General features: G+C 40.6%; 1 protein-coding gene across 3 annotated transcripts; it reads left to right on the top strand.

Annotated features, from left to right (window-relative positions):
• Positions 1-10,027: 10,027 nt before the first annotated feature.
• LOC118173836 (F-box/LRR-repeat protein 21-like) lies at positions 10,028-26,127 on the top strand. Of its 3 annotated transcripts, none has more exons than XM_035338751.1 (7): positions 10,028-10,169; positions 16,584-16,683; positions 17,377-17,517; positions 19,861-20,298; positions 21,713-21,835; positions 22,578-22,749; positions 23,826-26,127. In XM_035338751.1, exons 4-7 carry the CDS (start codon positions 19,939-19,941, stop codon positions 24,467-24,469), a joined length of 1,299 nt encoding a protein of 432 aa, XP_035194642.1. In that variant the 5' UTR covers positions 10,028-10,169; positions 16,584-16,683; positions 17,377-17,517; positions 19,861-19,938; the 3' UTR covers positions 24,470-26,127. The 3 variants fall into 3 exon arrangements, with proteins under 3 accessions (XP_035194642.1, XP_035194641.1, XP_035194644.1); XM_035338750.1 differs by lacking the exon at positions 10,028-10,169 and adding an exon at positions 13,470-13,619; XM_035338753.1 differs by lacking the exon at positions 10,028-10,169 and adding an exon at positions 13,471-13,619 and having other exon boundaries at positions 16,588-16,683.
• Positions 26,128-26,557: the final 430 nt, after the last annotated feature.

The following is a 26,557-nucleotide window of genomic DNA, read 5'->3' as shown; positions in this document are numbered from 1 at the left end:
CATTCATCTCAACAGAAAAAAAGAGGCAGAAAGAGAACTTTGCTGGAAATAAAGCAGATAAGGAGAGATGTTTGCCTCAGATGCCTATTCCAGCCTACGAATAGTTTCTTAGATCTCTTCACACAAGGGGAAATCCCAACCAGGTGCAAGAAGGTCAGATTTCACCTCCCTTGTGCCTCAGAGAGGAACAAAAAAGGCAAAGCATTATACCAGGGCTGGAGAAGATCATAAAAGACTTTCAAAGATGTCATTTCTTCACCACCTCGACTGAAATACATTGGATATTTCAAAATTCAAGGAATAGACATAAGCATATAATTCCCGTTCTCTTTTCAGTGTAAAGTGCAGTTTTGATAGGATGAACATGTTTCTAGGAACAAAAGCAGCATGGAAATGGTCATCAACTACATTATTATTCTTATGGTTTCCACTACTATGGGCCTGGGGTTAAAACAGAACAGTCCAGTAATGACTGAACCTTTGGAAGGGACTTCTGGAGATCATCCTGTGCAACTCTTCTCTGAAAGCAGGTACAGCCCCAAAGTTACTTCCAATTTAAAAATGAGCAAATGAGAACTAGATTATAGAAAATGCATTTGAAGCATCTATACGAAGAGGTTAAACTTATGTAATATGCAGACCAAATGTGTTTCCTGATATGTTTCTGCCACCTGGTTTATATATAAAGGTAATAAATACTAAAATGCAAAAAGATTGTTACTGTGGTAACCCCTACACAGATGAAAGACTCAACTGACTAATCAGCAGAATGCTTATGCATTCAATAGTTCTTGAACCTAGTGCTTGGTATAGTGTCTTAGAAGATTTGCTTGAGCAAATAACGGCATTCACTCTTGTTAACATTTCCCAAGTCCAAGTTCCTTCAGTTTCTGATGCTTTTGATTTGCAGACCTTTTTGTGTGTAGTTCACTAACGTTGTGTCTAGTCATAATCTGTAGCAAACACAAAATCTGAAAAATATGATTCATTTTTATAGACGAGAAAAAGATTTCCCAGGCCCTGGGGCTGCAGATAACTGTTCTAACCTGTGCTTTCAGCAATTGCAATGGAAAAGAAAATTCTTTGTTTCATACGTTGACTTGCAAGACAACATCATTAGATTAAAGAAATAGAACAAGTAATTGTGAAATCATGTTACAGACAGAAATCATTTAATACATTTTCTTCTACCCATCACATTCCTTCACAAGCTGGCAACAGTCATATGTAGTCAGCTTCCAGTCAAATCACTTCTGCAACACAGTATGAGGAAACGCACATAATTTTTAAAACCAAGTAAAGTTACTAAATATCAGAGGATGCATCTGCAAAATATCTACTCATCTGATGTCTCGGTTTGCAATCTGCCCGAGAGAAACACTCATCATGTGCTTAAAGCATTCGGTGCAGAATTGCAACCCAAACTTAGTGCCTTCACTGCCTTCAGGCGTGCACATAGCCCGTGCATCTGTGAGCCTGGGCTTTCTGAGAGCAGGATTTAAAATCCAGCCATAAGCCTGGGTCGTACTCAGAACTCCCTGACACTTGGCATGGAGTACTTCTGCTCATCAAGTTATCCAGTGCTGTATCTTCATACTGCATTGAGAAAAGTATAGAAACCCCTCTGCAGCTCAAATATCAGTTTGTTCAAAGGCAGGACTGCTGCTTTGCTGGTCTCTCTCTTTGCTTTGAGGCCTCCATGCTGATCCAGGCAGTGGAGACTCTGTGGCTGTCTACCCACGGAGGTGCCAGGGAAAAGACCACAAAGGGAAACATGGGGATCAGCAGCAAAGAATTACTGCTGCAGCACTCCTGGGTAACAGCAACTGCTCCAGCAGTTCCTTAAAGACCTATATATTTAGGAAAGGGCTGCTCAAGTTGGTGCTAAGTGTTCACTTGTAGTGGTGACCTTCCCCAGCCTGCTGCTATCTGGGTTCCAGGAACTGTGCCAGGCCTTGTCCTCCAGCTGTTTGGCCCTCTGCCTCCCCACGGGCATATTCAGATCTTCTCTGAGGGATTCAAGCACTCTGCGAGGCTTTGCAAGCCCCAGGACAGCCCTATGGGACCGGCAGGGCCTGTGGGCAGGGCCCAGCTCCGTGCCCAGGCCCGCTCCGTGCCCAGGCCAGGCCCCGAGCAGATGTGGGAGCAGGTGGATGCCTGCAGGCCTCTTCTCACTCTTTCTTTTTTGGCTCCCGATAAGCTTGTGAAACTGCCAGATGAAAACAAAAGAAAACAAATCCATTGAGATATTTAATTACTGTAACAAATAGCTTTTTCTGTTGTCTCAATGATCAGCAGCAGGCCATGTCATACTGTGCTCTCTGATGGAGAGGAAGTGGCACAGGGCAGGGGGGGGCAGAAGAAGTGAGGCAGGCCAGATGTTTGGCACACAAGATGACTTGCCTGCACAAGTAAATAGCCCTTCGTCCAACTATTCAAATCTGCCCAGGTGTCCGTGGCAAGGTGCACACTTGTTTTCAAACCTGTACAGTCCAGCACTTGCCCTCCTTCTACAGCTCACCTCAGGAAAAGGAGGCTCTGGACACTTTGCTTTATGGTCTCTAGGACAGAAACCCTGGGTATCTGGGGGGCCAGGTGTGGCTGCTTTCAGCTAAGTGGAAAGAACCCCCCATCTCCATACATAGTATATCTTTCTTCTGGCATGTCTGCCTTACCAGAGTTGTGTTGGGAATGTACAGACCAATTCCATACTACACAGTGGCACAACTATACGATTTTTTGCCTGCTAGTATTAAGTATTGCTAAACTGTGAGCCATGTGTCACCTGAAGGCACTTGAAAAGCTACTTTAGTCCCCAGCAAGGAGGAATTCCCCCAGTCCTGTGGCACCAGCCAGTGTACAACCCTTTCTTTGAAAGGCTTTGTTGCTGACAGCAGTCAGCCAGAAATCACTCACAAGATCTGCAGTCTCACGGATGTAATTTCTGTCTTTTCAGGCATCATAGTATGGTTATTTCAAAACTTCTAGTGTTGTCTTCAGAAACCTAACTCTTTGCAGAACTCTATAACCCACTGCTGGACAAGCCCAAGCCCAAAGCAGAGTCAAAGATGTAACAAGTGAGAAGCTGTCTCCAATGACACATAGGAGATCACTGGTTTAGAAGATGTTTCTGGAGGGACTATGACTGACCTGGTGCATCTGGTACACTTTTTTTTTTTTTTTTTTTTTTTTTTTTAATCGGAGCCTCTTGTACCTCTGTAGGAACAAGCCTGGCATATGCTGTCCTATGGGAAGGAGAGGCACTGGGCTACCATTCAAGTGCTTTCCTGCCATAAATCATACAGCATTTAAAAAGCACTTTTACATATTTGTGTAAGAAAGCTGATCTTATCTGACTAATCCTCACAACACCCTCCTGAGGCATGTGGACAAGCCTCACTCTTCTAGTTTTACAGAAAAGTATGGAAACAAGCGTCTGGTGGGACAGAGAACTTTTCTCCCCAACACTGCATTTTACAAACATCTGAAGACTGATAGCGTTTACTTGCTGATCTCAACACACACCAGGGTTTAAGCAAGGACACAAATGACAGCACATATAATATCAGGTGGTGCTACTGAGAAGGCTGAAATCAAGTAACTACCGTCTCCTCTCCATTCAACCCCAGAAAAGTCTACACCTGCCCTCAGCTCCCTTCCCATCTGGTTTTCCACTTCTGATACAACCAAATAAAAATATCTCCAAAAGTTAGAACTGAAAATTTCCAGGGCTTTAATGTGCATATCTCATGGAGGCAACCACAGTCGTGATCTATGAAGCACAGCATCTTCCTGGGCACACACTCTATGTAAATTGCACATCACAAGCCAGTTTGAAAAAAAAAAAACAACACCTTTTGTTGTCTTAGATGAACTTCTGTAGATATTCCTGATTTATCATACTACTGCTCTGAGATGCTAGACAAATGACGTCTTCATTCTGTTGGCACACAGAATGGACTACAGTTTATCATCTGCATGGCTCAGCACCCAAAGGAGTGAAAGGGCTGGAAAAAGAAGACGAAATGCTTCACTAACACAGCACTTGGACTGCCCCAATGGTCTTTTTTTCCTGATTCAAATAGTGGCCTTACAAATCAAAGATGCTGACAAAGGACCAATGCATGTGAATTATTTCTGTTATCTCAAATCTAGTAGTGTAGTGATACATGAAACAATCTCTTGCTTAAAACAGACTATAATCTAGAAAAAGTGACAGTAAGTAAGAAACTATCAAAAAAAAAAAGATAAAGATATTGTTTAAAATATGTGTGAGATTTCTTTTTAGTCATGTCAGAAGTAGCATCATCAGGAGGCTTCACAAGAAAACAGATGACTTAGATTTGTTTACTGCATTCACATTATTAGTTTTTGATTTGATAACATTCAGACTAAATAAATATTTTCCAGAGGTAATGGGTCAATGAAAAGTCCAGGAGTGAGGGGTTTCCCCTGACTCCCCACAAAATTGGAATTGTAAAAGAACAATTTAAGAGGGAAATCATGACCTAAGAGATGGAGATAATGATCAGCCTACTTCTGCCTTTGCAAGCAGCCTGTGGGAGAGAAAGATTTTCTGTCTGACATTGACTTCAGGCAGGATATAAATCAGCCATTGAGATATCAGAATGTTCCATGGTGGCAGAAAAAGTTTCTCACTCTCATCTTGCTGCGCTCCCAGACATTTGACATCATATTATTATGTAAAATGCAATAGAAAGGAAAACACGAAGAATTAAAAGATTCCTGTTTACTACGAAGTATTTCACCACACACGTTGAACCATAGTGCAATTAGAAATAAAGACTGTGGTGTTTGCAGGGAAGGAAAAGTGCAAAATGCATTTGATCATTATCACCGACTTAGAGGCCAACATCCCTAAGACCTGTTGCTTTAGTAAATCTCATGATGATTTAAGAAAATGGATATTTAGGACCAAATGGTTCCCTTTATCTGAAGCTGACTGAAGCGGCAAACACTGTAGAACAGTTTGGGGGAACAGGGAAGGGAAATTTCAGTGTTTTTTAAAGCATGGCTTTCCTGCTCCTTGCATAGTCTCTGATATTGACTGGAGATGGAAGACAAAATGTGCAGATGAAGGGTAATTTTATGCAGCTTTCACCATTCCAATGATCCACTTACTGATCTATGTGCAATTAAGAAAAGATATATAAATAGCACACGGACTTCATATTTCAATATAATATCCCCTTTTATATGGGGCATAAATGTGTTAAAAAAAAAAAAGTCAAGAATCTCGCAGACTTCTTGGCTTAGATGTAGCTGTTCTTGCCACCAGCTGAGCCTTGGGTCAAGCCTGGGGACAGCCCAGAAGACCAGAAGATCCTGATGACTGCTGAACACTGTGTTCACTGCTAATCGCCTCTGGGAGGAATCCAGAAACTGAGGAAAGCTTGGGCATTGGAACAATCTGGTTATGGGGAACTGCTTGGAACCAGAGATTCCCAGGTAGAAAATTGAAAAATCCCCATGCAAGAGAGGAAACTACCAGTGAAGTGGGGCAGCGTGGGTGAAACAGGGGCATGAGGTGCGTATGCATTGCAGGAATGCTCTGCTGCCGGCCCCAGCACTGCAGAGAGCAAGGAGAGAATTTTATCATGCACCAATTTATATTAATTTGATACAAGGAACTATGAAACAGTGAAAGAAGAAAACCCCCATATGAATGTATACATGAGAAATGCATCAGAAAGCATTCAGCAGAGGAACACTGAAGCCTGGCCTGACATTTCTGATACTAGAAATGTTTTATCACAATGACATATCCTAGCAGAGATCATTCTCTTGAATACAAATACCTCCAGCAATCGCATGACTGTGCGGGATAAAAAGATGTCCAACCAAAAAAATAAACCTTTGTTTTCCATCTGACGCTTCATACAGCTGAGCGAGGGGCAAGAAGAACATGACTGTACCAGCACAAGGTGCCCTCAGTTAAGTACATCGAGGCATACCATGAAATTGCATCTTGTCAAGTTGTCAGATTTTCTGTTCACAAAGGGAAATTTTAAGTGACTTCATTGAAGGAACCTTCTCAATCAGCACCCCAGCAGCCACTTGTGGCAACACGTTCTATCCTCTTAAGATTTATCAATAATGAAAGAAAACCTGGCGTAACTGTGAGTCTTTAGAAGTCTTGTGTGACATGAAAAATATAATAGTTGGATCTGTAACGAGTTCTTAGGATTGAATATTTTTCTTATTAAATGTGTGATATAAATGGTTGTGTCTTCAAAGTAGAAATATTTTCAGGAAGTATCTTTCTATTAATATTTTCTCTGGAGGATCTATGGAAATGTTTTTCATTTTCAGCAATAGAAAACTAAGGAGAAACTCCTATTTTTGAAAGAGTGGTTCTGAGAAAACTTTAGGAGAATTAACAATGAAGACTACATGTTTTTTGTTCACATTAAATTCTTCCTCAAAGTTTCTTGGAAACAACAAAACACTGCCACATGGCTCTACAGTTGGCAGTCTTCTAGCTGCGTTATGAAATGAAGTGCAGTTTTTGCCATGTGTTGGTATTATTTCAGACTTTGGTAGCTATACACCTGCAGTCATCCCTACCAAAACTCCTGATCAAGTTCTATTGAGAATGCTGCGAAAGCCACTTATTGCAGATTAATTCATATGGATTCGCTTGGCCAAAACCCGACTCAGAGAATAACTTCCCAAGAACGACGATTCACTCCTGTAATTTGGCTAAATTTATGAAAAGTCCCCTACAAACACTAGTAAAGGCCATCTACAAGAACACCAAGTCTCAAATCAAGTCCAGAACAAGCAACAGCACACAAAAATATTGCAATACTGAAAAGACAGAGCCTTGGGAGGGTCTCCACCTTGGTGCCTTTCTGACGGTGTTTGTGCTTACACCCAGGCTGCTGCACCATGTGTTACGACCTAACAGTGTGAGACGTGCTCCTGACTGTACACCTGGCCTGAGGTCTAGCCTCATTATTTGTAGTTTTCTTGGATAAATCCCAGACTTTTAAGATCTTCAAAATTAGATTGTGCAAACTTTCTTATTCCCACTAAGTTGAGCAAACAGAACAACGATACGAAGGTGTGGTGCAATTAAGTTAATAATTAGAGTGTTTAATAAGTGAGATGTGCAGATTATAGATAATGATTAGTTACGTGTAGCCTTCTCTTACAAGTTTCAAGACCAGCAGCCTTACTATGTATCAGAGCTGGCAGATAACCCATATGATTCACGGTTCATTAAGAAAACTCACATTAGGAAAGCCGCCTTCTGTCTACAATGGCTTTATTGGATAGTCCAAGAATCAGTTTAACAGAATCAACAACCCCAAACGCAATCCGTGACAGTTCTAGGAGCCAGCCCTATGGTTCCTCTTTTCTCATGGGCCCCCAATTCACTGCAATACATCACTGATGTGTGGCCCAGCATCGACTGCATCTGTAGCGGTGCCACCAGCCACAGGTACGGCAGGGATGTTCTTCGTGATGCGGCGTGTGAAGGGTAGCAGTTGTACAGAAAGAAAAACTGGAGGGAGCTAAGGAAGTCACGAGGTCAGAGGACAAAAAGGAAAATGTGTAAAGGAGACACAATAAATCCAAAGGCCAAACCAACCGGGACTGCATGATGCAACTATTAAATCCTGCACTACATACCCCTGCTGGCATAGCACAGTGGGTTCGTACTGGTGCACGACTGTGGGACGGGCTGAAGGGCCACCAGAACGTGTGCTGGAGACACCAGAGCTTAAGGGATCTGTGTGAAGGACCTGCCATACCGTAGGGGTCAGACGAGGTAGTTCACCTTCAGAGAAAGGTAGCTGTGAATTCCTAGGAAACCAACCACCCGGATAGCTACAATCGAGATGTCAACACACCCAGATCCGAATCCAGCTTATCTTGCAACAGGCTGTCTTTGCTAGCAGCAGGGCCAGGAACAGAAGCCAAATTTCCAAGAAAAGTTGCCATACTGTGGTCAATTCATTTATTTTGTGTGCTCTTGAAGGAGCCTGCAAATACATGAACAGGGCTGCTGGCCACTTGCTTGAGAGTAGGAACATCGGTGTGGGAAGACTGGGCACGAGGTGTGACACCAAGTTTGGAGGACAATGGTAATCTTTGTTTTAGAAAGCTCTGGATTCATAAGGTTATTTGCTTTAGAAAAGGGAGCCTTTGTCAGACTGGGTACAACCCATGTTGCTGACATCTAGCAGAAGCTGGAAAATAATTTGTATTTGAGTCTTCATCTTAAATGCACACAGTTACCGATCAAAGTAAATGCATGTACATTCAATACCATGAAATTCTAGGTTGGCTACTGAGCAGAGTCAAGTTTTGGCTAGCAAAGGACTCCCAGCAAAGGTGAAAGATGATCCTGCGTTCAAAACAGAAAGTTAAAACTCAGGGCTGCTTGGTTAGAGGAGTCCCTGCTGGTCAGGCACTGCTGGCAAGGAGCACGAGCTGCTCACCACCCGTTAATAGTAGCTTGGAGAGTTACAGAGACAAGCCACAAATGTGCAAGCTCAGGAGCATAAGGAAGTTATTTCTGGGCCTTTCTATTTTCTGCTGTCCTGCGAGATAGGGTTATTGCTCCTTATTTCTGTGAATGATTTCTCTTCTTGGGTAACTGAAAGGTGTGTGTATATAAATAGAGATTAGTATGTGCACGCTTAGTGTCTCACACGTGTGCATATCCTAACATTATTATTAGGCTGCAGAATCCTCAGAATTAATATGAAAAATAACCTATACAGACTTATACGCTAGTTCCCTCTTGTGACCAAGTGATGCTACAGCAACTCTTGAAAGTAAAAAAAGAAAAAAAAAAAAAAGAATGAGATGTGTTTAAAAATCAGAACTTTATGTAGCAAATAACTTAAATTGCAGAGTAACCCAGTTCTGCTTTTTTCTTTCTTATTTTCCTTTTTCTTCCTTTTTTTTTCCCCTTTTTTCCTTTTTTTTTTCCTTTTTTTTCTTCTTTTTTTTTTCCTTTTTTTTAATCTTTTTTTTTTTTTTTTCCTTTTTTTGCACACTGGCCATAGATCTAACACTTTTCAGATGTTTACACCACTTGTGAATAGTACAGTCAAAAAGAATTAACAAAAACGTGTCTCTAGAAAACACTGCCACAATTATGAATCAAAAGGGAAGATAAGGTTGTTAATGGCAGAAGATTATTCCATCCATGCATGAACCTGAACCCTAGGCCCAAGAAACAAAAAATAAGAAGGAAACTAGTGAAAAGTTTTATTTTAGTTTCCTTGCTGGCAGAAAAACTGCAACATACCCAATTCTCCTGTCAACTGGGTGAACAGATTTTCTCAAATCTGTGAACAACAAGGACACTTGCCAGTAGCAGAAAAAGGAGATATGGGAATAAAGAGAACATGAACGATGGAAACACGGGATTGAAGGGGATCTTGGGAGGTCCTCTGCTATGAAGCTGGTTTCTTACATCTCAGCCATCCTTGACCAAACTTTTGCTTCTTGCCTGCTCTGAAAGCTTCCAAAGAGGATTTTGCAGCCAGTGTACATAGCTTGCCTCAGCTTTTGCTAGTTATAAAAATACAAAGGTTTTCCTGATGTTCCTTCAGCTGCTGTCACTTTTTTTTTTTTTTTTTTGTCAGCCATGCTGTGGTATTTACCCAATAGCTAATGACATAAGAGATCTGAATCTCGTAATGACAAAATCTCATTATTCTTTTAAAAATCACACCTCTATATCAACACCAGAAAGAAGAAAATCAATTAGCTGGCAATACATTTATAAAGCTTCTTGGATAATATCCAAACTGAGAATAAAGTAACCCATATTTTATGGATTAAGGGTCATTTACCTATCAAAACTGCCAGGGCCCTAATATATAGGTAATAGGTATAAATGGTTCTGAGCAGCCTCAGCTGGGGCTCACCCCACCCTTATCCCAGAGCCCATTTAAGCTCAGCTCCTTGCTGAGGGAGGTTTTTCAGCCTTGTTGGAGGTCCAGTGGTAGTCTGTATCTGTGGCACTGCCGTGCTTCTGCTGGGCATTGTGTCCTGATGCACGGCCTGGCTTTGTGGCTTGGTATTGGATTGGTCTCATTCTTGATATTGGATCTGTCTCATCGCCGGGTGGCTGATGGTGTGGGTTCTTGGCTGAACCTGGCTGCCATCTTCCTGGGCTGCAGGTAAGGTCCTTGCCCAATGGCCTGTGACGTCTTCCCAGCGAGCCCTTGCAATGGTGTGACTGAAAACACGTTCAAAAGTTAACAATAGAAAACCTGGCCTTTGCTAGATAGGGTGACTCCCCCCCCCCCCCTTTTTTTTTCTCCCAGAGTTTAAACTGCCTTTGGACCAGTGGTATACCAAAGGAATTGAGCACCTCTGCTCTACTTAATTTATCTGCAGACAAGTTAAAAGCTAGTAATATAATATTCCTTTGGGATGGTTCTCTGCAGAGAAAGTAGTGGGAGTATCTGCGTTGATATTTTTCTGGTGCCTGGTTTGCAGTTCAATGGATAATTTTAATTGTACCTATTATCAGCATTGAAAGACTTATGTTTGGGTAGTACATGCCCAAAGACAGTATATAATTGCCAATACATACGAAATATAAAATAATAAAATTACAACACAGTTGGAATTGTTTCTGATAGTGATTTGTACTTACTTCTTGAAAGACAAGAAACTCTTATTGTATTTCTAAAAATATAGTATTCTCATAAAGATTTGTCAATATCAAACCATGTTTTACCCCTTTCTTACAAAGGAAGACACTTGTAAATACACAATCATTTCGGCTTTTATTTTGGATTCAATGTGGATACTCTTATAGAAGAATTTTGGTGATTTCTGTTCCTGTAGCAGGTTCTTTTGTTGCCTGTCTGTGAACAGCTGGCATCTTGTAGTTGCTCACAAGCCTCCAACAAACATGACATACTAACCTACTTTCTGAGTATGATGTCAGTTGCTGCTACAATTTGTGCAGTTGGGTTTTAAATCATCAGAACTGCATTGTTTGATTGTATAAAGTTTGAGTTTTTAGCTTTTCAGTTAAGAATGATGTTGAAGTGACTGTTTTGAATACATGGCTCTTAACATTAAGCTTTTCAAAGCGGGAGCTACAGCATGGTATTTGGCTTAGCACACTGATAGAAAGGCAACTACTTTCAGAGAAAAGCTTGACTGACTGTGAGTATATGTCAGGATGGCAATGGTGATGGTTTGGCAATACTTCATCGAGAGCCTGGCACCACTAGTCTTCTCCCTCAAATGAGGTCTTTCAAGAATTCAAGGCAGTAAGTGTACAACCAGGAGTATTCTTTGGTTACATGGATTTGTCTGAATCATGGTCATAATGAAAATGAAGCAGTACTGCTATTAAAACAAGGAAGTTTTGCTAAGAAATTGTTATGTTAAAGTCCCTATATATTAAAAAAGTTACTAGCTAAATTCTCTTGTCCAAATAATCAATAAAGATATTAAAGAGGATGGGCCCCAGCACTGATTCCTGGGGAACACCACTGGTTGCCAGCTGGAATATCACTGGTCAAAATACAGAAAGTGTATTACAAAATCTGTGTGAAATACTATGAAAAGTATTCCTGCAAGCATCATAAGCTTGAGATGAGAGCAGAATAACTTTCTGTAAATCCTACTCCAGGAGACACAACCATAGAAGAAAGCCTAAACTTGACTTTGAGTGGTTGGATGATGTGGGCAACCTATGGTCATGCATTCAGAGAAGGGGGGCATATGTCCAAAGTTTGCCTCCAGCTCTTTGCATTTTATGTGTAAGATGAAGGGTCTGGAGATACAAGCAGCAGCTCTGCACTAGGCCCCTACGTGGTATCTGGAAGGCAAGTAGGATGTTGACACTGCTGGTGTTGGCCTGTGTTTGTCCAACACTGAGAGATCCAGACCAGATTTTTTTTCCATATGCAACTCCAAGAATTTTATTACAATCATGTATAACAATGAAGTGCATAGGTTTCTAAACTACTTTATACTTTTTTTTAAGTCAGATCAGATCGGAAGAGGAAAGTCGTCTACGAAGAAAGTCTCAAAGATTAGCCTGTATCAATCGTAAGTACATTTGAATCCATTCCTGTACAGCAGCCAAAGATTACTGGCAATGCACTAAGAAACCCATGACTGTTGGATTTAGATACTAGCTACGAATCCCCATTGATCTGTTTACAATCTATCCTCATTTACTGTCTACTGGTAGTAACTTGGGAACTATATGCTTTTTGGTAGCAGGTTTCAATGAAAAATCATTTTATAAAAATGTATGAGGAAGTAAAAACTTAAAATTATCCAGAACTCAATCTGAATTCCCCTAGAGTCTGAATATAACAGTCAATAACCATATACATGGGAGGGTTTTCTTGTACTTTTTCTATATTAATCTGATTTTTAAATGTGCAGTGGGTTTTGGCATTCTATTCAATCATTTTGTTCTGTTCTTTGAAGATATCACAATCACTGCATGATGAATTTTCATTTTGTTTCACTAGCCCTTTAACATGTTCTTTTTCTAGCTTTTCAGACTGGCTTGAAGAAATGTTTTGATATCACAAATAGTTGCACTTTGACAACTCTGCTGTTACATAAGCAGATAAAATCTACCACTGAAATGTTTCATGTATGTTTAGCATTATCTCTTTATAAAATGCTAGGAAGCTTTGTTATTGGTTAATTATTGCTCTAGGCAACAGCCAGGAAATCTATTCCTGTAGAGTTCTGTATTGGTAGGTGATAGATTTTGCATGGTTGATAAAATTAACGATCACATAGAAACACTGATTAGTACAAGGCTGTGGGTTTGTACAGATAAAATCTGCTGTTTATTATGATTTAGGTCTTGAACAAAAGGTGTACTTCTGGCTTCTCCAGTTCAGACGTGACCCACCAGATCTCTGGACCCTGCCAGCATGGCTTGAAGAGGCAGGACGTGGGGATTCGCATGGCTAGCTTGGAAAAGCCATGCAGTTCATAGACAGACCCTTTTTGTCTACTGGTTATCAAAAAAGTAGTCTGTGAAATGTGCCTGCGCTCAGCCTCCTGTTGAGGTGTAGTTCCTTAACTTTGGACTGATGAGCCAAAGCACTTTTGTAGGTGGCAGAAGCAGAAGGCCATGCAATGGGTGCCTGTCACCCCTAGGCCAGTTTTGGGCCTCCATGCCCACAGACCAGTCCCTCACTATGGCACCACAGAGCAGGGGAAGGCTGTGCCTGGATCCAACAGCCACCTGAAAAGGCCTGTGGTGTACTGAGGGACAGGACCGCTCTGGCTGAACAACGAGACGAAGATACAAGCACTTCAGGTCGGGAAACAACGCCGAAATCGAGGGGTACACACCCCAAACACCACCCCACCCCATTTTAGCCGCGGGACGAGGCCCGCCCGGGCACGAAATGGCGGCTGCCATGTGCCTGCCCCCCGCGCATGCGCCTTGGGACGGGGGGGGGACGGGACATGGAGCGGGGCAGGGCCGCCGCGGGTCCCTCCCTGTCTCGTCCCTCCCCTGCTCGGGCGGCGGCGTGCCCGGGGCGCTCGGCCGGCCGGGAGGCTTCGGGGCTCTGCTGCGCTGCGCCTGGCCTCGGCCCGGCCCTGCCCGTGCGAGGGAAGCGGCGGTGAGCTGCGAGGAGAGGGGGGCGGCGGGGGCCGGGCCCCCGCACGCCGCCTCCGGGGGCTGTGATGGCTCCCGAGCCGTGAGGGCTGGCGGCGGGGGGCTGCGGGGGAATCTCCGCGGGTACCTCGGTGAAGGGTGGCCCGGGACAACGGGGTTCAGCTGTGGAGCTCCCCCCCCGGGCCACTTCAGGCTGTGGGTCCGGGTGAAGCAGGGGTTCAGAGCCTCTGTGCATGTCCCTGGGCACGGCTGCAGCAAAGGGTTACCGTGGTGTTGGTGCGTTGCTCTAGGATTTGCTCGTAAATTACCTGAATATCGCATAGGGGGAATAAGTAGGGAAATAAACGGGTAGATGTCTGTCGGGGTGGCACCTGCCCGAGGGGGGGCCCTGCCTTGGGAGTTGGGGCTGGGCTGGGGGCACCGTGGGGGTCTCGGGGCTGGGTGCCCGGAGGGGCTTGGTGCCACCTAAAGAGCTTAAAAAGGGTGTTAAAGTCGGCACGAAACACTTCCAGCAAAACTCGGGGAAGAACACGTATTGATACTGTGTGCTTTAAAGAGCTGGGAGCTTCAGGTGTGGTGTTCTGTAAAGGAAGGGAAGGTTTGGGGTCTGCTTGTAATAACATCGCTGGGGAAAAGCAGCTCAAATGAGGGTGGTTTTACTTTAAAAACTGCATTAATGAAACTTAAGTAGCTAATTTTTGCCACCTAAATAGCACTGAAAGTGGCAATACAATTGCATTTCTTCAGTTAAAGCTAATGCAAACAGTAAATAAAGATGTTCAGCTGAACGCTGTTATTTGTAGGTCTCTAAGGTTTTGCCATAAACATAATCAAAAGCAATAAATGCCTTGAGAGGCTCAGTTTGAGAAAGATCAGGATCAGTAAAAAATCTTGCTCAGAAGCACAATTGCTTCCCACACTCAGCTGTAAAACGGTTGCTATGTCCTAAATGAAGAAAGAAGCTTAGTCTCTGACTGCACCGAATGCTCTGACTGCACCGAATGACTAGACCTGAAAGTTAGGCTTAAAACGCGTTTTTGCTCTGTGTTTTGAAATGCTGATGCTCGGCAGGTGGGTGTGAGGCTGTGCCAGCAGCCTCCCAGTGCTGCCTGCCTTGGGTGCGGTGTCTGCCTCTCCTTGCCCAGACAGATGCCGACTTCTGTACCCTCCTGAGAGGGGTGGCCTTGTTAGTAGCACTGAAATGGGGTTTCCTAAAGACATTTTTATTAGTTTGACACACATTTCAACTGTTAAGGGCAGATCCGTAGACTTCGATTATTTTACGGTCTCTTAAAAAAAAAAAAACTTTTATAGTACTTTATTTTCTTAATTCCTGTTGAGCCCCCTGGTGTTGAGAACCGCAGGTAGAGTGTGGAACTCTGCGGAAGCAGTTATTTGTGGCCTGAATCTTTGGATATGTTGTTGTGTGTTTTTTTTTGTCTGCTATTTTAGCATGGGAAATAGCAAACAGCTGTTAGCTTAAGGGAGCTACTGCTGACCACTTTTGGGAATCCCCTGCTGAGACCCCGTATCATGGGAGAGATTTGAAAGTCTTAATTTTAGCAGAAGCTTGTGGTTCTGTTACCAGGATAAGCTGAGGAAACAGTGATTTAACTTGAACTCTTCTGGATCCCTGTTGAATGTGTGGATATGGATTTGTTTTAGTAGGATTAACGTGCAGCTGTACAACATACTTGATCACAGTATATTAAAGTCAAAGAGCTTGTAGACAAAAACAGCTGTATACACTAGTGTACTGATACTTGATACTTAGCTTGACACAAATTAGGGTATGAATAGACCTCGTCAGTTTATCAGAGTTTATCAAAGTTCAGCAACTGTGCTGCTGCTGTTTACATTTGATAATAATTTGGGCTGCTCTACCTTAGGCCAACGCATCGCTGCTATTTACATAAAAACTTGCATGTGCATCTTTGATTACTTACTTTTTATTGCTATTGTTCCTGCTTAGCCAACATGGTTTATGCTGCTTTGAATGGTACTTGCAACCCTGGATGTTTGAAGGAAGAAACATAATTAGACTGTGCATCTGCTTTTTCTTTGTTATAAGACTTTCCATTATGTTATTTTTAACGCAGTATCTACATTTTTTCTACTTTTACCTGTGAACTAAAAGTGAAGTGAAGGGAACTGACACTGGAGCATAAAGCTTTGAACAACTGTATTCCAGTGTCTTTCACCATAAACTTGTCTGTCCTGCAGTATTAAAAGAAAACAGCATGAACGGAGGTAGGGGGCTTTTAAGCAAAGCACCCCAGGTGTGGTAGCTGGTGATGGACCTGCCAGGTCGGGCAGGCTGGCACTTGCTTTCTGGGAGCTTTTGAACAGGGAGGAGGCTGCAGGCTGGGTGGTTTGTTACTGATGGACCTCAGCTCCTGTCCTGCTCCCTGCACGTGGGACTGTGTTTAGGGTGGTGACTTAAGGCTGCTGGCATGACTGGTGGTAGGAAGCTGTGCCATGTGCCAGAGGAGAGAGTGTCTGTGTTAGGTCATCTGCCACGTAGATCTGTGGGCTGATAGACAGCCTTGCCAAGGAACAGAAAAAGGCAGGAAAAAAAATGTGCATTTTTCTTTTTTTTTCCATTACTTTTATAGTATGCTAGTTGTTACAGGCAGTGTTGTTGACCAAACTTCACTATTAACAGTAATGCTAATGCCAATATTGAATAATGTACTGTTTACATTGTACTGCTGAGCAGTACAAGGTAAATGCAGTTATGACACTTGTTTCCCATCTATTTTATACTTAACCTGACTGCACAATTCTATCAGTAACCCGGCATTTGCAATGTGGGGTAAACTATCTTGTGTTTATGATGCCTTCAAGCATGTTCCTGTAAGGAAGAGAACGTATAAATCACTGTCCATGTGTTTTCCTATTACTTTTGTGTAGCAAGTATTATTAGCCTTCCTTAACTAATAAATTTTTTTTGTGGCATTTTCCCCAGACAGGAGGGGAAAGCAGACAGATGCTTCTGAATACCCCATGGCTGCAGCTGCCGCAGTTCATTCGTTTATTGCCTATTGTAACTTGGAAGCATTCTTCAGGTAAGAAAGCTCTTCAGAGTACTTACTCTGTGGGTTATAAGCATATGCTTACTGTACTTCTGTGTTAAAGCTTGAAATTGCATCTTGTTTTTTTTACTCCTAGTTCTGTTATTTATGTGTTCTGGTGACACGTGTCATTATAAACCTACCTTTTGTGTGTTACACACTGACAGCAGTTTTGCAAATGAATTTTGGATTTCTTAATGTGCCATGCAGAGTTAGCAAATGACGTTCAGTTCACTTTGCAGCATGTGTAGTACCTGTTGAATGTATGTGCAATAGGCCACCGAAAAAATCGTATTTTGAACTATTATGTTTTTAGTAATGTGTGCATATACAGTGAGCTGAAAAAACATTTCTTATGTGGGTGTATAACTTCTTTAAGTAACATACAAGAACTCAAAGGTGTATCTGCGTTGCATAAGAGCATTGTGGCTAAAATTGTCGGTAATGCCAAAACTAGATTTGTGCCAACACTTGCAACTTTCCATTAGTTAAATGATAGCTTTCAGATGACAACATTGGGCAGAACCAATTTCCTTTTCACGTTTTCACACTTGTTTTATTTCCCTATCTGACTTACAGCACTGAGTGCACTGTTCATCTTGGTCTTTTTTCCAAAACTGCACTTAGTTCTTCGTGTGGATCTCCCGGACTTTGTTTTAATTTATTTTTTTGTCAATTACTTTGCAGGTCAGATCATCTCCTGGGACCCATCACTGCCTTCTGGTTAAGGAATCCAAGCACACGTACAGGATGACTCAACAGTGGGATGGATGTTCAGATACCAGAAAGGTGCTGGTAACTTGACGGGAACTTCCACATTCTTTGGAGGTATGTGTGCATGTAAACCTCTCATTGAATGCTACCCTGATTGTATCACAGGGAAGTATAATTTACTTCAATTAAGTTCTAAAATAGATACATAATCCCACATACTCTTCCTAGTTTAAGTATTTAAACTGAAATAAGCATTTGCACCTTCACAGTGAATATTAGGTCTTTATGTTTGGCAAAACTTTGTGAGATATAACTTCTGGAACTTCTTTCTGCCTTCGTATCCCACAGTGAGTAGTACAATGTAATTTTGCCTGTTTTAAAAGTACTGCAATATAGAATACTAAAAATAGAATTGTCACAGTTAAATGTTTTAAAGGGCTATAGGAACAAGAACAAATTATGGCCTTTTTATCAGGGAGTTTGTATTAAGTATGCAATGTATGCCTTGTCACATCCCTTTGTTTTGCAGTGGATGTGCTGCATCTCATCTATAGCCTGGCCTGGGGGTTAGGGGAAGGGTGCCCTTTCTGGTGCTTCTCAGATGCCAAAACCTCTTTGTGGGAGCCAGGACAGCACCTGTAAAGCTCAAATAAGTTTCAAATATGAAAGTGAAGACTTTGTTTTTTTCAGAGATGTTGCACATTGGCATGACAGCAAAAGTGTAGAGAAGCATCTCAGGTGACAGCATTTGTTTAGTTACATTTTTTTGGTCAGGACTTCAGTTTTAGGTAACAGCTAAAGTTTTAATCGATCCTCAGGAGGGAGGAGGATTAAGAAGTTAGCTCAAATTTGACTCAAACTAAATTTAGCATGGCTACCATTAATTAGAAGAGAGTTATGTAATTGTTGATTACTACATCCACACAATGCTTCGGAACGCCCGTTCACTGTGTGAATTAAAGCACTGAAAGTCATAAAACACGGTCACGTAGGTGTTAATTTGATAAAATGATCTGGGAGCAAAATGCAAGCTCAGCATGAATAAACATCTTCACTACCTAAGTAACACTAATGTACTGTTTAGAAATACCGCTTTGTTTTGAAGTAGAATGTGATGAAATACATGCATAACACTCTTCATGCTCCCTGACTTGCAGCCTTTTCCCACTTGTTGGGTGTAAGGCATGTGTCTATTCAGGAAAGAACAGATTCAGTTATTAAATATAATTTATAGGGTGTTACTAGGCTATCCCTCAGCATCTATGACTTGTCTCTATTATAAATGGAAGCTTAAAGAGTCTAAGGTGAAGGTATCTAAAGACTGCTGGAATAAATTCTTCGGTGGTTGAGACGAGTTGTTAGGAGGATAAACGGAACTGAGCAGATATGAGCAGCACTTAATTTTCTAGATTTTTTCCCACTTAAAGGATGTTCAGGGTTTTCTTTCATAAAAATGGATTGTTACATATCAGAAACCTCAGCAGCCTGCAAATCAGGATGCATCAGGGAAAGATAACTCAGATAAATTCTTGATAGGGTAGTCTGTGTACTGGTAGGTGTTCTCCCCCACACCATAACAAGATGCTATGGAAAACTTTCATTCTAGCTGTCAGATCTTCTATTTCTTAAAGTTTCTGTATCTAATTTAATGTTTACAGAGGGGAAAAATAATATTAAAGGAAATTGAATCCCAGAAAAAGTGTGCCATGAGGGTTGTCATGGAAAGACGGTTCAATTAAAAATACACAATGTGTTCTGGGGATTCTTGAAGAATGCAGAGCTTTGCAGAGCTCTGACTCGTGGCGAAGGTTGCTCAGTACAGTAGAGTTGTAGAGTTGTAGAGTTTGCTGTGTTCTGGGGTCACTGTATTTTGTGCTGAAAAACAGCCAGTGAACCTCACTTTGCCCTGTTTTCCTGAGTGGCTTCTAAAGTTTGTTTTCACTGTTAGCTGTACAAACACCTTCTCCTGTGCTTGGCTTGTGTGTTTTTTTTTTTTCACCCTTCAAAAAAGTTTATGGAGGGGGTGGGCAGGACTTCTGAATTGGATTCTTCTGGACACGTGTGTTCAAAGTTCATTGTTGCTTAAAGGGAGTTGTTATGAATTGGCTTCCGTATTTGATAGAGTTCTTGTAGTTCGAGTTTAAACTTAAATGTACAGAATTTGCTCTCCTGCTGTTGAAGTACATTTTTCTACAAAATGCTTGATACACCATGAAGTATTAACAGATGAAACTGCACATGGTAAGATTAAAAAGCAGGATTCCCCACATTCAAACAGTTGTATAAAATAAATGGTATTGTAAAGCAAGGTCCTTGCTAATGTCTGCAGTAGATAAAGATGTAGATGTAACTTTTTAATGGCAAAATTTAAATATAGCATGTTGAATAGCATGTTAATCCATTATTTCTTACTGTTTCGACTTGCCCTCACTCTTTTTTTATTTTATTGTTTTCTAGAGACCTACTGTATGTAAGAACATTCAAGGCATTTGTGCAGCTTGAATAGACTGGATTATTCCAGCACCTGAAACTTTCATGATGAAAAGAGCTAGGCAGAAGGTTGTGGTTGAAAATCAAATTCCTCAGACATCACAAAAAAACAAAAAACAGAAGACTTGCTTTGGTGAATCTGACCCCCTTGCCTCAGTGGACTGGGGAAGCCTTCCGCACCATGTTATTCTGTGCATTTTCCAGTTCCTACCCTTAGTAGATCGAGCCAGGGCATCTTCTGTTTGCCGAAGGTGGAATGAAGTTTTTCACATCCCAGATCTCTGGAGGAGATTTGAATTTGAACTTACCCAGCCAGCTACTTCTTACTTAAAGTCTACTCATCCTGATCTGATTCAGCAGATTATCAAGAAGCACGGTGATCATCTGCAGTACGTCAGCTTCAAGGTAATGTCTTGGATGAGTGGAGCCTTGTTTTGTTGTGTTGCTTTGCATAAGGTATGCAGCTTTTCTGTTGGTTTGCTCAAGTCTTGTACCTGGAAAGTTTTATATTTAAAAACACAGCTATGCAGTAACTTACCACACATGCACACAGTTTCTTTCTGATTCTACACTTTATTCCCCCAAACGTAAAGAAAGAGTTAATGTTATGTGGTATAGCACTGAAGATTGAATGGTATGTTTTAAGAATATCCTGTGGAGTTTTTGTGAATCAGTGTTGGTGGCAATCTGAGCACTCAGTAGATTGTGTGGATAAATACTTCTTACACATGGAACAATTTGAGGAAGTGAATTTAAATCTTAAGTGTATGGCCCTATTTTGCAAAATTATGCAGTGGAGAATGTCTTGACATTTTAGAACTTGTGTGAATAGGGGAGAGAGTCTGTGCGGCAGGCACATGTACACTTAAGGAACTAATGATGTAACAGTAAACTTGATTTAAATGAAGGTTCTGTTGTCTCAGGACTGCATAAATTTGGGCTTTCATTTGAATAGTTTACTAATAGTCTATCTGAGAAGATAATTTAAATTGCAGGTGCTCTGTTAATGTTTTACAGTCACATCTTATTAGTAGTCATAGTTCTAAGCTGTGCAGGAAAAGAAACTGATAATATGGCTAGAATTAAAATGTGAAGCTTCTTTTAGTCAGAGTTAGGAATTTTACATTTGGAGATACTGTGATTTGGTTGTGTAGCAGCACATGGTTAATCAGTTACTAAGCACCTATAACTTCTATATACGATATCACTGGTAATAAATTGGCAATATAACGTCTATTTGTGAAGCTTGTGTGCTTTTTCAGGCTCTTTTTGATGAAAAGCTGTGTATCATTTCAGCTATCAGAGAGGAAGGAGAGATGGAATAGTGATTTGTCCAAAGTTAGCCATCAGTCTTACAGGTGAATTGGGAATAAGTTCACTATTCAAGATACAAATCTGTTTGTTGTCCCTGCAGGTAAAATGAATTACCGTATTGGAGTATGTCTGGGCCTTCTCAAGTCTTCCATTTTTTTCTGCTCTAAAATTCTGGAATTGGCATTTAAAGTACATACAGCTATCTGTCATACCAGCACTAAGTTACATAGGAAGGCATGAGGTTATTTGAAGAGAAGGTCTAGATCTGAGCTGTCTGTCCGTATTGGAAATAAACATACTTGAGAATATTTTCTAACAGTAACCTTCCTGAACTTTCTTGTCTTGAAATTTCTAATTAATGTTACTTCTTTTGTCTCTGTGGTGAATAAAACCTGGTGCAGTACACCTTGAAGTGGTACTGGATTGTGAAGTCTTCAGTATCAGTAGCACTATTTTCTTAAATATAATAAAGAATGACTTAATGTTTTTTAATTTGCCTTTATAGGTTGATAGTAGCACAGAGTCAGCAGAAGCAGCCTGTGACATCCTTTCTCAGTTGGTTAACTGTTCTATCAAGACATTGGGTTTGATTTCTACAGCAAAACCAAGCTTCATGAATGTCTCTAAGGTAGTGTTCTACAAATTGCTTTTTTGAAAGAGTGACTTAAACATGTGTTTCAAGAAATAGTAATGTGCTCTTAATTACTTTAACCTTTATGTTGTACTTCTAGATTTTTCTTGTGCTGTTGCTCATAGGAAAATACTTAATATTGTTTTTTACAGACTTGTGAAAATTCACTTGGCTTTTGTGAAATTGTCTATTGTTACATTCTTTACTTTGTGGAATCCATTAGTATTGGGAAAGTAATTGATTCCATTCATTAAACTAGGAGTGCTGATAATTACAAGCATAGAAATGGGAAATTGTTTAAAAGGCCTCATTCTTCACGTTTCTAGATTAAAGTATATAATGAACAAGTGCTGCAATATATTAAAATATTTGGGACATTTATTTCTTTGACTTTGTAGATTTACAGCAGTGTTTCTGGTAAACTAAATAAATGCAACTTTTTTTTTCTCTTAAATTCTAGATATGTTAGGCTAGTCACGGTGTCCATTTTCCACTGTTACATTACAATGGAAAGATTGTGTGTGGGTTGACTACTGAGTGTAAACTTAATTTTTGTGACATAGAAGCATTAAAAAAAAAACGCTAAGATTTTTTACTAAAAACACTAGCATTTGTGCCTTACACAAGAAAGGGGTTGCTTGAGAAGTGATAACTAATTTCTGCATATGCAAAACCTGAGGTTTAGATGAGGTTCTGCCTATCTTTAACTTTTTTTCCCTCCTCCAATTTATCCAAACAGGCTCACTTTGCTTCAGCACTTACTGTAGTTTTTGTAAACTCCAAGTCGTTATCATCAATCAAGGTAGATGACACACCACTTGATGATCCGTCCTTGAAGGTTCTTGTTGCGAACAATAGTGATACTCTAAAACTGCTAAAGATGAGCAGCTGTCCTCATTTATCACCTGCTGGTGAGTAGTGAATATATATGAAAAATATAGTAGGATAGCAGTATAAAACAACAGTTATGACCTACTTTTGAAGCAATTACTCATCTACTATGTGTAGACAGTTTATATGCGCAGCTTTATAAACCTAACTGGCATTTTGTGGAAATAACACATGTAAAACCCCAGACCCATGAATCGATTATTAGTTGGTGGGATGAAGGATGTGAAAGTTACCCATAAGTTTTTGCAAAATGCTGTGAGTTTAATTTAATGAGCAAACGTGTTGTACTTCAAAGTTTAATAAACTAAAAAAACACCTTAAGGGGTATATGAATTTTAACAACTGGTAGTGTAAGAGCAAGAGTATTTCAGTTTCTGTAGTGCCCTCCTGTATCCAGATCTGGTAGTATGGACTTGCTTGTTTAAGTATTGGTTGGAGAATGGTTCACTCCACCTAAGGGCACTAGAAAATACAGGCTAGCTGTAAAGCTCAGAGGCCCTTTGAGTCCCTTCTCACTTCTTACATGAACCCCCCTGGAGCTAGGGGAAGGGAGCGCTGGTCTAGTATCTGTCCTGTATTCTTATCCAGAGACCACAGAAGGTGATTTAATCTGTGTACTCTGTTCCAACAGATAAAGAGCAGCATGTTATTTAAGTTGTAGTCAATGGAAAGTTTTGTTTTAGCTTAGCTATTAAAACTTAGCTGCTGCTGGTCATTTAAATAGAGCACTCAGATAAATGCTGAAAGAATGGGCATTGGGGAAGGAAAGGGAAGAGTGGCAAGTTCAGCTGGATCTTATGTGATCTCAGTTTCTTCTTGCTGAGGAAATTCTAGACAAGGAAGGGCAAAGAGGAACAACAAAAGAAGCATATCCAAGATGAATGCAACTAATTAAGTTTGCTTCTACTGCTGTTAAGTATTTGTGGCCAAAATCCAACAAAAGGATGTGGATATCTAGAACTTTGATTATGCTTAGTTTTTTTTTTGAAATGGACATGAATACTCAAGCTGATAGACTTAGTAGTTGGTTGAGCTTTGTAGCAAGTAACTTTTCTGTAAAATTAATAGTGAACATATTTTTTTGTTTGTTTCTCAGGAGTTCTTTGTGTTGCTGATCACTGTCATGGACTTAAGGAGCTGGCTTTGAACTACTACATACTAAGTGATGAACTGTTGCTGGCTCTTTCAAGTGAAAAACATGTTGACCTTGAACACCTTCGCATAGACATTGTGAGTGAAAATCCTGGACAAGTTGAGTTTCACACCATTAAAAAGCAAAGCTGGGATGCTTTTGTCAAACACTCCCCCAAAGTCAACATTGTGATGTATTTCTTCTTATATGAAGAAGAATTTGATGCTTTCTTCAGGGAGGAAACTCCTGTTACCCACCTTTACTTTGGCCGTGCAGTAAGCAAAGCAATGTTAGGTCGCATTGGCATGAATTGCCCAAGGTTAATTGAGCTGGTTGTGTGTGCTAATGGACTTCAGCCTTTGGACGATGAACTTATTCAGATTGCTGAGCGCTGTAAGAACTTAACAGCCATGGGACTTGGTGAATGTGAAGTAACTTGCAGAGGTTTTATTGAGTTCGTAAAGGTGTGTGGAGGCAGGCTTAACCAGCTCTCTATAATGGAGGAGGTACTGATTCCAGATAATGATTACAGCTTAGATCGACTTCATTTGGAAGTCTCCAAACACCTTGGAAGAATGTGGTTTCCTGATATGATGCCAACATGGTGAACTCTTCATCGGTGGATAAACAAGTAGAAATGTGGCGTTACTTTCTATGCAAATAAAGAATTTAAAAAGGAAATAGGAAAATGTATTTTCAGATTTGAGTTTTTTACCTTGAGAACCTGTAGTAGTGTTACAGCAAAATATTCAAGAACGTTAATGGTATATTGAAATAGAAACTAGATTAAGTGTACTTAACACTCCTGAAAGTATGCCTGTTGTTTACAGGTGCTTCATCCTCCAGTGAACTGAGGCTTCTCTGAGCTCCAGTTGTGATGTTCTCTTTGCATTAAGATTTTTTTCCATGTGTGTGTTAGTCTTTCTTTAGCAGTCAGAGGACTAGAGCAAATGTTTCTACTTGAGCAACTCCAACTTCATGGGAAACTGGATACAACTTGGAGTTCAGGAAGACTGTTTTATTTGCCATGTTTTATGCAGCTATTTTTCAAAATATTCTTGTTATACGTATAAAAACTTGTACATTAAAATACTAGTCCAGGTGACTCAAGTCTAGCATAAAGTCCTGCCAGTATATTAAAATGTTGTGGTAAATAAGCTTATGCTACCAAATAAGTCTGGAAGATTTTAAATTGCACTTTAGCTAAACTGGTAGAGCGACTAAAACTGTAGAGAGCATTGTACAGTGTTTTGTTTTTCTATCTTGTGCATTAAGTGGATGGAAAAGACATTGTGTTAAAGTTAGTGAATTTAAAGGTTAGTTGTAGATTGCTTGAAAGAACAGCCAAGTGTGTTGGAAACAGCCGGAGTATATGGAATGGCTTCTGAGTTTGAGAGTTTGTATTTTTGGTTACAAACGTTGATGTCTGAAGGCTGTTCAGGGCTCTGAATAGTCAGAGATAAGAAGGATCCCATAAATGTAGCTAGTGAGAAGGAAGGGTTGAGTGGAATACTGTTGTTTTCAATCACTTTCTGGAATTAAGGGTTTAGAGCATTTCAAAAACTTCTTTGCCAGTTAGAGGCCAGAATGGCCTGTAGTAGCCTTTCCTGCTGTGCTGTCAGTCCTGATTTCTAGAATGTGTATTGCTAGAGGTAATACTGAACTTTTTGGTTCAGGAGGGATTATGAGACTGTTTAATACTTGTTATTTTATTTTGAGGAAGAAGACTTTCTTTTTTTTCCACTGTGGAAAGGAACGATGAGCTGATGTGAACTAGAGTATGTATTTTTGTGATGACATTTTGCACAGTTTGTGAACTGAAATGCATTGTATACATATTTTTCTCTACTTGTTTTCATGCTGCAGTTCTATATTCCTGTTTGTAATGAAAGTCTACATTTGATGTAATTTACTGTTTGTCACATCAGATAAAGAGTCAAATAGTTTCTTCCACATCTATACTTTTTTACTGTAAAAAAAAAAAGGCTGAAGGCCTCCATTGTATGGATCAATGTTTTTGATTTGTTCGCAGTTATAAGCTAAAGGAATTCAGGTGATAAATAATGCATGTCTGAACCAATAACGTATTACTGCTTGTTGCACAACTAAAGAAGTGTCTGGCTCTGGTTATTAACACTATTACCCAAGCACCTGCTTTGTAATCATGGGGGTCGAACAAAAGACAGGTATTTCCAAATGGTACTTGGTTTAAGATGTGTGACTTGCTGTAACTGTAAACAATAAACTGATCTAATACATGCACTGATACTAGACTGCTGTCTGTCACTGTCCATCCTCCCTTTAGGTAGGGTTTTGTTCTGCAGGAACTCGACAAAACTAGAGAGAGGCAGCAGAACTGTTGCCGGTTACAGGGAATAAGTTGTCATCCTCTCACATTCATGCCTCAAACTGTGAAATGGAATGTGGATAAACCTTTTAAAGCATTGACAAGTTCTAGAGTCCTTTTTCTGTAGTCAACCTAGCAGAATTACTGAATTGGTCACCAGTGGCTATATACAGAAATGAAATCCATGGGAACTTTAAAATGCTTGTTTGAATATTGTTCCTTTCTCTGTCCCTCTGTTACTGGAGCAGCCTTTCTGTGAAGCTAGAGATGTTTGCTTACCCCAGCTCCAAGCTTCTTGAAAAATGGGTCTACATTTAATAATGCTGGGAGTCTTGATGTGATTTTTTTG

This window comes from Oxyura jamaicensis, chromosome 13 (assembly GCF_011077185.1).
Source record: "Oxyura jamaicensis isolate SHBP4307 breed ruddy duck chromosome 13, BPBGC_Ojam_1.0, whole genome shotgun sequence".
Taxonomy (NCBI): Eukaryota; Metazoa; Chordata; class Aves; order Anseriformes; family Anatidae; genus Oxyura; species Oxyura jamaicensis.
This window is presented reverse-complemented; position numbering and strand designations above follow the sequence as displayed.